The following is a 10039-nucleotide window of genomic DNA, read 5'->3' on the forward strand; positions in this document are numbered from 1 at the left end:
GAGGAAGTCAAAGGACTGGGGTGCCTGAGTGGCTTAGTCAGTTAAGCGCCCAACTCTTGATTTCAGCGCAAGTCATGATATCAGAGTCATGAGATTGAGCCCTGAATCAGGCTCTGTGCTGAGCTCATAGCTTAAGATTGTCTCTCTCTCTCTCTCTCTCTCTCTCTCTCTCCCTCTCCCTCTCTCTTCCTCCCTCTGCCCCATATAAAAGTTATAGGAAATACAAAGAACAGACAAACATGTTAAAAATACCAAGGGAATATAATCAGTAAAATTCAGACTGTGGGAAACTCTATGGGACAAATGATCCAGTATTTTCAATAAATAAATGCAAGGAACAGATTAAAGGAAAATCCCATATGTAAAAATGATTTAAAAGACATTTTAAAAAGACAGGCAAAACTAAACCATGAGTATTTAGAGATACAGATGTGGGTTATTAACATATAAAGAAAGGTTTTTTTTTATATTTTATAAACTTATATTACCATAAAGTCAAAACATTTACTACTACTAGCATCAGGAGAGGATTGGGATTGAGCAGGCACATGTGGGCTTCTGGAGAAACTTTTCACATGTGTAGTAGTTACAAGGTTATTTGCTTTATAATAAGCTATTGTACATTTTAATCAGTTTTCTATATTTGCATTATATTTAATGATAAATTTTTTTAAAGATTAAACAAATAGACTTCATGGCAGATGAAACACAGCTGAAGAGTGGATTCATAAACTGATACAGAAAATGATCAAAAGGACTCAAAATGCAGTAAAATAGCAGAAGATGCACTTGGGACAGTAATAAAAAATGCCAATAGAGTCTTATGAGGGAATAAGAGAGAAAATAAGCGAGAACAATATCTGAGGAGTTAATAGCTAAGAAGTTTTCAAAATTGGGAAGCCTGGCTAGCTCAGTTGGTAGAGCATGCAGCTCTTAATCTCAAAATTGTGAGTTCAAGCCTCATATTGGGTGTAGAGATTACTTAAAAATAGAAAACATTGGGGGTGCCTGGGTGGTTCAGTTGTTTGAGTGTCTGACTTTGGCTCATGATCTCATGGCTCCTGGGTTCAAGCTCTACATCAGGCTTTGCACAGATAGTACAGATAGGGTAAAAATAAGGCAACTGGAATTATAAGAGACAATGGAATAACACCTTAAAAATGAAAAAAAAAAAAAAAAAACTGCCAGCCTATAATTCTATTTCCAGTGAACATATTCTTTAAAGGTAAAAGTTAAAATAAAAAACACACTTACACATTTTCAGACAGAGAAGTTGTTTTTTGACACTTTTTAGACAATGAAATTATAATAATAATAAACAAAAGGTGTAAGAATAGGAAAGGAAAAATAAAACTATCCTTATTCACAAATGGCAGGATTATGTCCATAGGAAATTCAAAAGCAGCAGATTAGTAATCAGAATTAGTAAATAAATTTAGTACAACCACAGAGTACAAGTCAACATAAAAATTATATTTTTATACTACTATCAAATAATTAGAAAATAAATAATATTCACTAAATTTTGCCTTATGATCTGTATACTTTTTTTTAGTGTATCTTACACTTCAACTAAATTTTAAAAATCACATAGGCAAAATAATCTCAATAGGTATCTATTATAAATTAGATGTGATAAAAGCCATTCATCAAATTAGTCTAGAACACATTCCAGCCATGTAATAGAGAGGTTAAAATAATTTCCAGGTACGAATTGGGTTAATACCTTTTCTGTTATAGGTTATTTACCAAGACTTTATTTTAACAAAACTCAAGATTATGAGAAAAAAAAAACATTTATTTAAAAATAAAATGTAATAAGATATATCATTTCCCTTCTATTTCTTAACTAAATGTTATTATAAGACTTCTAATATATCTTTTCTTTCACTTTTGCAAAAATAAAATAGAGCAACAGGAAGGAAGGGAAATAAGCAGTCTCCAAATATTCCCTAATTCCTTTGCAAAGAGTAAAATAATATTATTTGGTAACACCATATTATTATACATAATTGTTAGATATTGTGTGTGTGTGTGTGTGTGTGTGTGTGTGTTTGAGAGAGAGAGAGGGAGAGAGAGAGAGAGAGAGAGAGAGAGAGAGAGCAGGGAAGGGCCAGATGAAGGGAGAGGCTTAGCACAGAGCCCAATGTGGGGCTCGATCCCTGGATATTGTTAATAAAGCATATAAGGTTAAGACACAGTCTAACATCATTCAGCAGTGATAATGAACTGGGTAAGAATTGGCTCCAAAGTCTAATCATATATTCAAAATGGCCCATGGTTTAAAACAACTTTGTATTCTTGTACTCATTTTTAGTTTATTTAAATATTATGCTTTATTCAAGTAATACTATGTTAAGCCTTCTTAACATGTGAAGAAAAGTAAACTAGGAACAAGGAGCTTTCCAGCTCTTCTTAAAAAAGCTGTATGACTTTGAGTATGTCACTTAAACCCTCCTTATATTAGTTTCCTCATCTGTATATATCTATGATTATAGAAGTGGCTTTAAATGTATTACATGCATGTGTATTCAGTAGAATATTTATTTTAATTTCTATACAACCATTTTACATAATTCTTTACCTTATAGAATAATCAGTAATTACTATGGGCATATTATATGTCAAGCACTATTAGTCTTAACAAATGCAACCCTATTACTGATCGATCAAAATAATCAAGATAGCATCTATTAACTGTGAATCTGAGTGAAACATGCTTATTATTCACTGCACAGATGACAAAGTGTAAAAATCATTTTTAAGTCAGATCTATGTTTGAAGAATTTATGTTACAAGAATTATAGAGGTGCGCAGTCATCTTTTAATAGAACATTCCAAATCTTTAAGTGGAAATTTTTGCTTCACTACCTTTGACTAAAACTTGACACTATTTACAGATATCTTAAAAATCTTACAAATGATCTCTCACATTGACTCTTTAACATCTCTGTTGATAGACTTTTTTTACTTTGTATGCTGAGGGCAATAAACATTCAAACAAACAGGATACAGTCTCTCTGGTGCCAAAGAAAAGAAAACGCAGCTTTTCAAACAACAATCTTTCACTGGATCACTGGTAGGAGGTAGGAGATGGGTGGTGGACCAGAATGGAATGTTTTCATTTATAACAGAAGAAAATGACCTACAAATTGGGAAGGAAAAACAAAACTGAACTGAATAAAAAGGTAAAAAGTGATGCATTAAATGTCAAACTCAAATGTTAGATTTCAGTGGCAGAAGAACATTTATTCTTTGATTTAGAAAAATAAATAAATGAGCAAAATTCATTCTGAAATTAAGATTTGAAATTAAGATTTTTTTTAAGTTTATTCATTTTTGAGAAAGAGAGAGACAGAGTGTGAGCAGGGGAGGGGCAGAGAGAGAGAGGGAGACACAGAATGTGAAGCAGGCTCCAGGCTCTGAGTTGTCAGCACAGAGCTTGACATGGGGCTTGAACCCATGAACTGCAAGATTATGACGTGAGCCGAAGTCAGAGGCTTAATCGACTGAGCCACCCAGGTGCCCCTGAAATTAGGGTTTTTTAAGAATTGGCCAAATTCAGCCTAATTCTGGAAATGTTCAACTCCAGCCTCTTGCATCCAAAGGATAAACATATATATTTTTTTAAACAAACAAGCAAAACAACTTAGTAATGGGAAATATGCAACATATACAAAAGAAGAGAGGATGGTATAATGAACCTCTATGTAACAGCCATTCTGCTTAAACAGTCAACTCATGGCTAATCATTTTTTTTTCCTGAGATATAATTGACACATAACATTACATTAGTTTTAGGTGTACTACATAATGACTTGATATGTGTATATACTGTGAAATGATTACCCATTAAGTTTTGTGAGCATGTGCATATTCTTAAACTCCCAGGAATAGATGTGAAGCCTGTGCAGTCACCTGGGGTGCCCACACTTTGAAGGGCTCTGCTTGGGTTTCAGTACTTTGCTGTCTTTGCCTTGAAATTCTTAACAATTTTTTTTAATAAGAATCTCTAAGGTTTTATTTTGCATTGGACCATACAAATTAATGAAGCTGGTCCTTACCCTAGGCTTCTTAAGAAGTGGTTACTGGCCAACCAGGCAGACTAAGGTGCTTTTACCCTAAGCTTCTCTGCATAGATACTCTTCCCTTGGAGCAACTGTCATATTCAATGATGTGTTGTTTCTTCCCCGTGTTTCACTTTTTACTTGTCTGTAAGACCTACGGCAATCTTTCCATCCTTGAACTCCTAGCACAGATAGGGTGTTTAGACATAATAAACCATCAGTAATTTGTTGCATGAATAAATGAATGAATCTCAAATGAACAAACTATTGCTATATAATAGCCAGCTTCTAAAATGATAAAATATTGTTCTTGGACATCTTGGACATCCAAGAATAAGAAGTTTAAATCAAATCTGAGTCATAAAGACCCTTCAGTTCAGTAAATCAAATGACAAAATGTGGGATATTGAATCAGCTAGTTGCATCGTGAATGTGACAGCAACCTGGTTTTACATCACTTAGACAAAGCCCAGGTAGGTTGACATTCCTAAACACACATCTCTACTTAGAAAGTGATCTCAGAAGGCCCAATATTCCTTAAGAATTTTCTTGTCAAGGTGTGGTATAGGATAGTGACTAGAAAAGCAGGCCTCCCATGAGTCTGGCAGCCTGGGTATAAATCCTAGTTCTATAACTTAATAGGTAAGTGACTTTGAGCAAGTCATTTAGCTTAGCTGTGTCTCAGGCTTATTTATTAAATAGGGATAGAAGTAGAACCAATTTATAAGGTTGTGAGGATTTATGAAAAAATCATGTAAAGTCTTTGTACCCAAAGTATGATCCACAGACCAGTATCAATGGCATTACCTGGGAACTGGTTAGAGATGTGGAATCTCAGGATATACACTAGACTGACTGGATTAGTGGATGCACTGTAACAAGATCCCAATGTGACTCCCCTACCAAGAGAGTTTGAGAAGCACTTTAAAAAGTGTCTGGTATATAGTACTCAATCAATAAATATTAGCTTTCATCATCAGTATGCCTTCTGAAGTTCAATAATCATAAAGGACCTGAATGATAATCTAAGTTCTTCAAGTTCTTTCTAAACCGATCTCTCTTATACCTCCAGAGTAAGTTTTACTCTGGACATGAAAGTCTATACTGATATGATTGCTGAGTACTAACTTAGGCTGAGGTTACTGAACCAATCAGTGACCTGTTGTTATCCATATCTTCCACAGCAATTTGGGGAAAATATCATAAGGTGAGTCATCTTGAATATAGATGCAATAGAAAATAAAACATGCTGCTCTTCAGAGGAGAAAATTACTGGAAGACAAAATTATGGGAAACAAGACAGAGATTCTATACCATGTGACACCATGTACTATCTGTTCAGCCATTGTTGAGGTCATCTATTCATTTTTTTTTCAATATATGAAATTTATTGTCAAATTGGTTTCCATACAACACCCGGTGCTCATCCCAAAAGGTGCCCTCCTCAATACCCATCACCCACCCTCCCCTCCCTCCCACCCCACATCAACCCTCAGTTTGTTCTCAGTTTTTAAGAGTCTCTTATGCTTTGGCTCTCTCCCACTCTAACCTCTTTATTTTTTTCCTTCCCCTCCCCCATGGGTTTCTGTTAAGTTTCTCAGGATCCACATAAGAGTGAAAACATATGGTATCTGTCTTTCTCTGTATGGGTTATTTAACTTAGCATAACACTCTCCAGTTCCATCCACGTTGCTACAAAGGGCCATATTTCATTCTTTCTCATTGCCACGTAGTACTCCATTGTGTATATAAACCACAATTTCTTTATCCATTCATCAGTTGATGGACATTTAGGTTCTTTCCATAATTTGGCTATTGTTGAGAGTGCTGCTATAAACATTGGGGTACAAGTGCCCCTATGCATCAGTAATCCTGTATCCCTTGGGTAAATTCTTAGCAGTGCTATTGCTGGGTCATAGGGTAGGTCTATTCTTAATTTTGTGAGGAACCTCCACACTGTTTTCCAGAGTGGCTGCACCAATTTGCATTCCCACCAACAGTGCAAGAGGGTTCCCGTTTCTCCACATCCTCTCCAGCATCTATAGTCTCCTGATTTGTTCATTTTGGCCTCTCTGACTGGCGTGAGGTGATATCTGAGTGTGATCTATTCATTTTGTAGACATTCCCCTCACTGAAGATTTTAGCGTCTGGCTCCCTGTCTTCCTCCCCAGTACTATTCCTGTCTTACTTCTTTGTGGCTTTAGGATCCATGTACGAGCCACTGAACTCTCCACCCTTTCAAGACTTTGTTTCATTTTAAGGATAGCTTTCTCAATCCCACCTCAGTCACTCTTGGTTTTTCTTAAAGTTTGTCATCACCAATACCTGTGTCTCTTTCAAAATCTCAATTTCAAGCATTCCACTCTCTATCATATTGTAATTTTACCTTTCATTCCTTCATCTTTCCTTCAATAATACTTTAGCCCCACACGTTAAAGCCGTCCCATCTCTCAAAGTCCATCAATCACTTTCTCCTTACCTAACTAGAGTCCATGGCCCCTCACTATTGCCACACAGAAATTAAGATATTCAAGAAAGATCACAGAGTGACTGAGCTACAAAGAAAATCAGATCTCTTCCAGGCTTTAAAATAATTTCCACATTATTGGAGAATCTGTATAGTCTTGCCATTTGCACTGTCCAGATGTGTATGGGGATCTTCTAGGTACAATGCATTACACAAGTATATTGTAATGAGTTACAAAGATACATGAGAGAGAATTCCAGTCCTCCTGGAGTACAGTTTGGCAAAAAATAAAGCAGATATATCAATGGATATAATGGAAGATAGGAAATGGGGTGAGATGGGAGGTAAAGATAGAGTCCATGAAAACTTAGAGGGGAAAGAACTACTTTTGGCTGTGGGAGATCAGAGAAAGCTTCCAGAAGAAAGCTACGTATGTTACTTAAATAACATACTAAAGAACTAGATAATTTGGAAGTGCAGATTAGAACTTACGTTATAGGGGTGCCTGGGTGGCTCAGTCAGTTAAGCATCTGACTTCGGGTCAGGTCATGATCTCACGGTTCGTGAGTTTGAGCTCCACGTCAGGCTCTGTGCTGACAGCTCAGAGCCTGGAGCCTGCTTCAGATTCTGTGTCTTCCTCTCTCTCTGCCCCTCCCCCTCTTGCACTCTTTCTTTCTCTCTCTCTCTCAAAGATAAATAAATGTTAAAAAAGATTTAAAAAAAAAAAAAGAACTTACAGTTATAACCTAATGGAGATTTAGAAATGTAGCAAGAAGTGTAAGAGTATACCAACAAAGAAAAGGAGTATGAGTAAAGGTAGGAGAGAATAAGGTGAAGAGCAAGCCGTGCATTCAGTTTGGCTGGAACAAAGGGTGCATGAAAGAGAAGAGGGCAAACCAGCATGATTCACCTTCCACTAGGATGTCAACATTGTTTTCCACCCACACACCCAACCTGTTCCTCTCTGTATTCCACCAGCCAGTTGTTAAAACTCTAAACATAAAACCAATTCTTGGTTTCTTTATTTCCCCCACAATTTTTATCCATTTTATCAAAAAATCCTGTTGACTCTGCTCAACACATCCTGAAACCACCTGCTTCTTTACATCTTCATGGAAAACACTTGAAATCCAAGCCACCATCATGTCTCACTTGAATTGTCACAATGTCTTCTCTCCTTTCACTCTTGTCCTCCTATAATCTATTTGCAGAGAAAGAGCAGCCAGAGTAAACTTTACAAAAATGTAATCAGGTTACACTACTCCCTGTTTAACATTTTACGGTGTTTCCCTTCACACTGACAATGAAATTCATATTCCCTACTTGGACAAAGTCCCGTACAATACACCCCTCTGTCCTCTCTTCTCTCTACCAACCCCTTACCTACTGGTCTACCAATGTAGGCTTTCTTTCTTTTCCCGAACATTATTTCTGCCTTAGATTCTTTGCATTAACTACTCCCTCTTCCTGAAATGCTGATGTGCTTCAGCTGTACTGCCCATGGCTAACTTCTCATCCTCAGATGACAGTTTAAATGTCACCTCTTCGGAGAAGTCTTCCCTGACTATCTAGTCATTCATTTATGCTCTATTATATCATACTACTTTAATTTTCTGCATAGCTCTCATTAGTCTTGAATGTTTTGTCTATATGTTTATTTTTTTATTGTCTGTCTTCTTTGTTAGAATATAAGGGCTCAAACATTGACTACATTGTTCACTGCTATACCCCTAACACTGAAAATGTGCCTGGCACTAAATGAATAAATAAATTAATGGCTAAATCAAACACAGCTAGAATTTTATGTGGGACCTTGAATGCCAAGATAAGAAGTTGGTCTTTATTCAAAATAAAAACAGAATATTGAGAGTTTTGAGGTAGAGCTAGAAAGATACAAAAGACATACTATTTGTCTTCAAAGAGTTTATAATTCACAAATTATACCAAACCATATTATTAAAACCCAAACTCAAACCAAATCATATTATGAAAAAAAAAAGCTAACTATACAAAGTACCATATCATAAGCACCAAATAACTGACATAAAGCAATGGATGCTACAGGAATTTGGCTAAAGAAGGGTGTGTGGGCTAGAATAATTGGAGGGGAGTTGGAACTTAAAGGCCACAAGATGGACACAGGTGGAGAGAAGGCAAGGAAGAAATATCTTAAGCAGGGGAAACACTGATAGCAAAGGCACAAATGCAAGAAATGTTTTCAGGGAGTTCAGGGTGTAAGGAATAGATAATTTAGTCATCAACTAAAAGTACACACAAAGGAATTTACACCAATTTATTACCTTAAAAGCATAGTCCTTAAAAAAAAAATGCTTGCCTCAGAGGTCAAAACCTGAAAATTATACAAAGAGTATAACATAACGACATGCCCATAAAATCATGAATTAAATTGTTTTCTATTTATTGGCAAGTGAATTCGAAAATTAATTAACATATCCTTTTCTTTTCACTTCCCACAGAGTTGCTACCCCATTTGGAGGTTTTGAAAAAGCATCAAAGATGGTTAAATTCAAGGTTCCAGATTTTGAGCTACTACTCCTAACAGATCCCAGGTTTATGGGTTTTGCCAATCCTCTTTCTGGCAGACGGTCCTTTAATAGGACTCCTAAGGGATGGATATCTGAGAATATTCCTATAGTGATAACAACTGAACCTACAGAGGATACCACTGTACCAGAAACAGAAGACCTATGAAAAGAAAGTTGTATGTGCCACAAAAACTTCGAACCATAAATGTTGCTGTTTTATTATTCTACCTACTGACAAAGCCACTTACACTCTTCATTAGTAGCAATAATTTAATAGCAATTTAGCAATTTTCCTTTTATGACATTTAAATTCGATCTCATCTCAAACACTAATAAACAATTTGAAATCTTGTTTTAAAAACTTTCAACTCACTTGTCTTCATTCATAATGTTGTTTTCACTCGGTCTAAATAATCCGGCCTTTTCATTGAGAAAGTCCAGAAGAGTAACTGACAACAAAAGGTTTCATCTCTTTTTCCTTTAATATTTGCTATTCCTGAACAAATTTTCAAAATGATGTAGAATCAAAGTGCAGTGCAAGATATTTAGACTCATTTGGAGTTTTATTTAATGGATGAAAGCTATGGAAGACAATGCACAAACATTTTTTATGGAGGAAAGGGTTGGGTTCTTCCTTTCTGGTGACCAGGATAAAATAGCACATCTGGATGAAGTCTTTTCATTAGTCATTCTTAAAATTTCTAAACTACCTTGTAATTTTTGACTGGCTTTGAATCACCAGGTTACCTATACAACCTATATATATATACCTATATATACCTATATACATATACATATATGCCTATATATATACATATATATATATACACACATACATACAAAGGAAGAAAATATAATTAGAATTAGTGACTTTTTTTCCTTGAATCTTTAAATTCTACTCAGTCCTTAAGTACTAGGGAGTATATGCTATAAAACACAAATGAAAACAAGAAATGGAT

At 35.6% G+C, this 10039-nt stretch overlaps 1 protein-coding gene across 1 annotated transcript in view; it reads left to right on the forward strand.

Moving 5' to 3' along the window:
- The window catches only part of MYOZ2 (myozenin 2), a 41129-nt gene extending 31681 nt beyond the window's left edge, over positions 1 to 9448 (forward strand). The window contains exon 6 of the mRNA XM_060654289.3: positions 9012 to 9448. Within this exon, the coding sequence (XP_060510272.1) occupies positions 9012 to 9246 (235 nt within the window). The 3' untranslated portion in view covers positions 9247 to 9448. The remainder of the gene's footprint in view (positions 1 to 9011) is intronic.
- Positions 9449 to 10039: the final 591 nt, after the last annotated feature.

The sequence above is a fragment of the Panthera onca genome, chromosome B1 (assembly GCF_046562875.1).
Source record: "Panthera onca isolate mPanOnc1 chromosome B1, mPanOnc1 haplotype 2, whole genome shotgun sequence".
NCBI lineage: Eukaryota > Metazoa > Chordata > Mammalia > Carnivora > Felidae > Panthera > Panthera onca.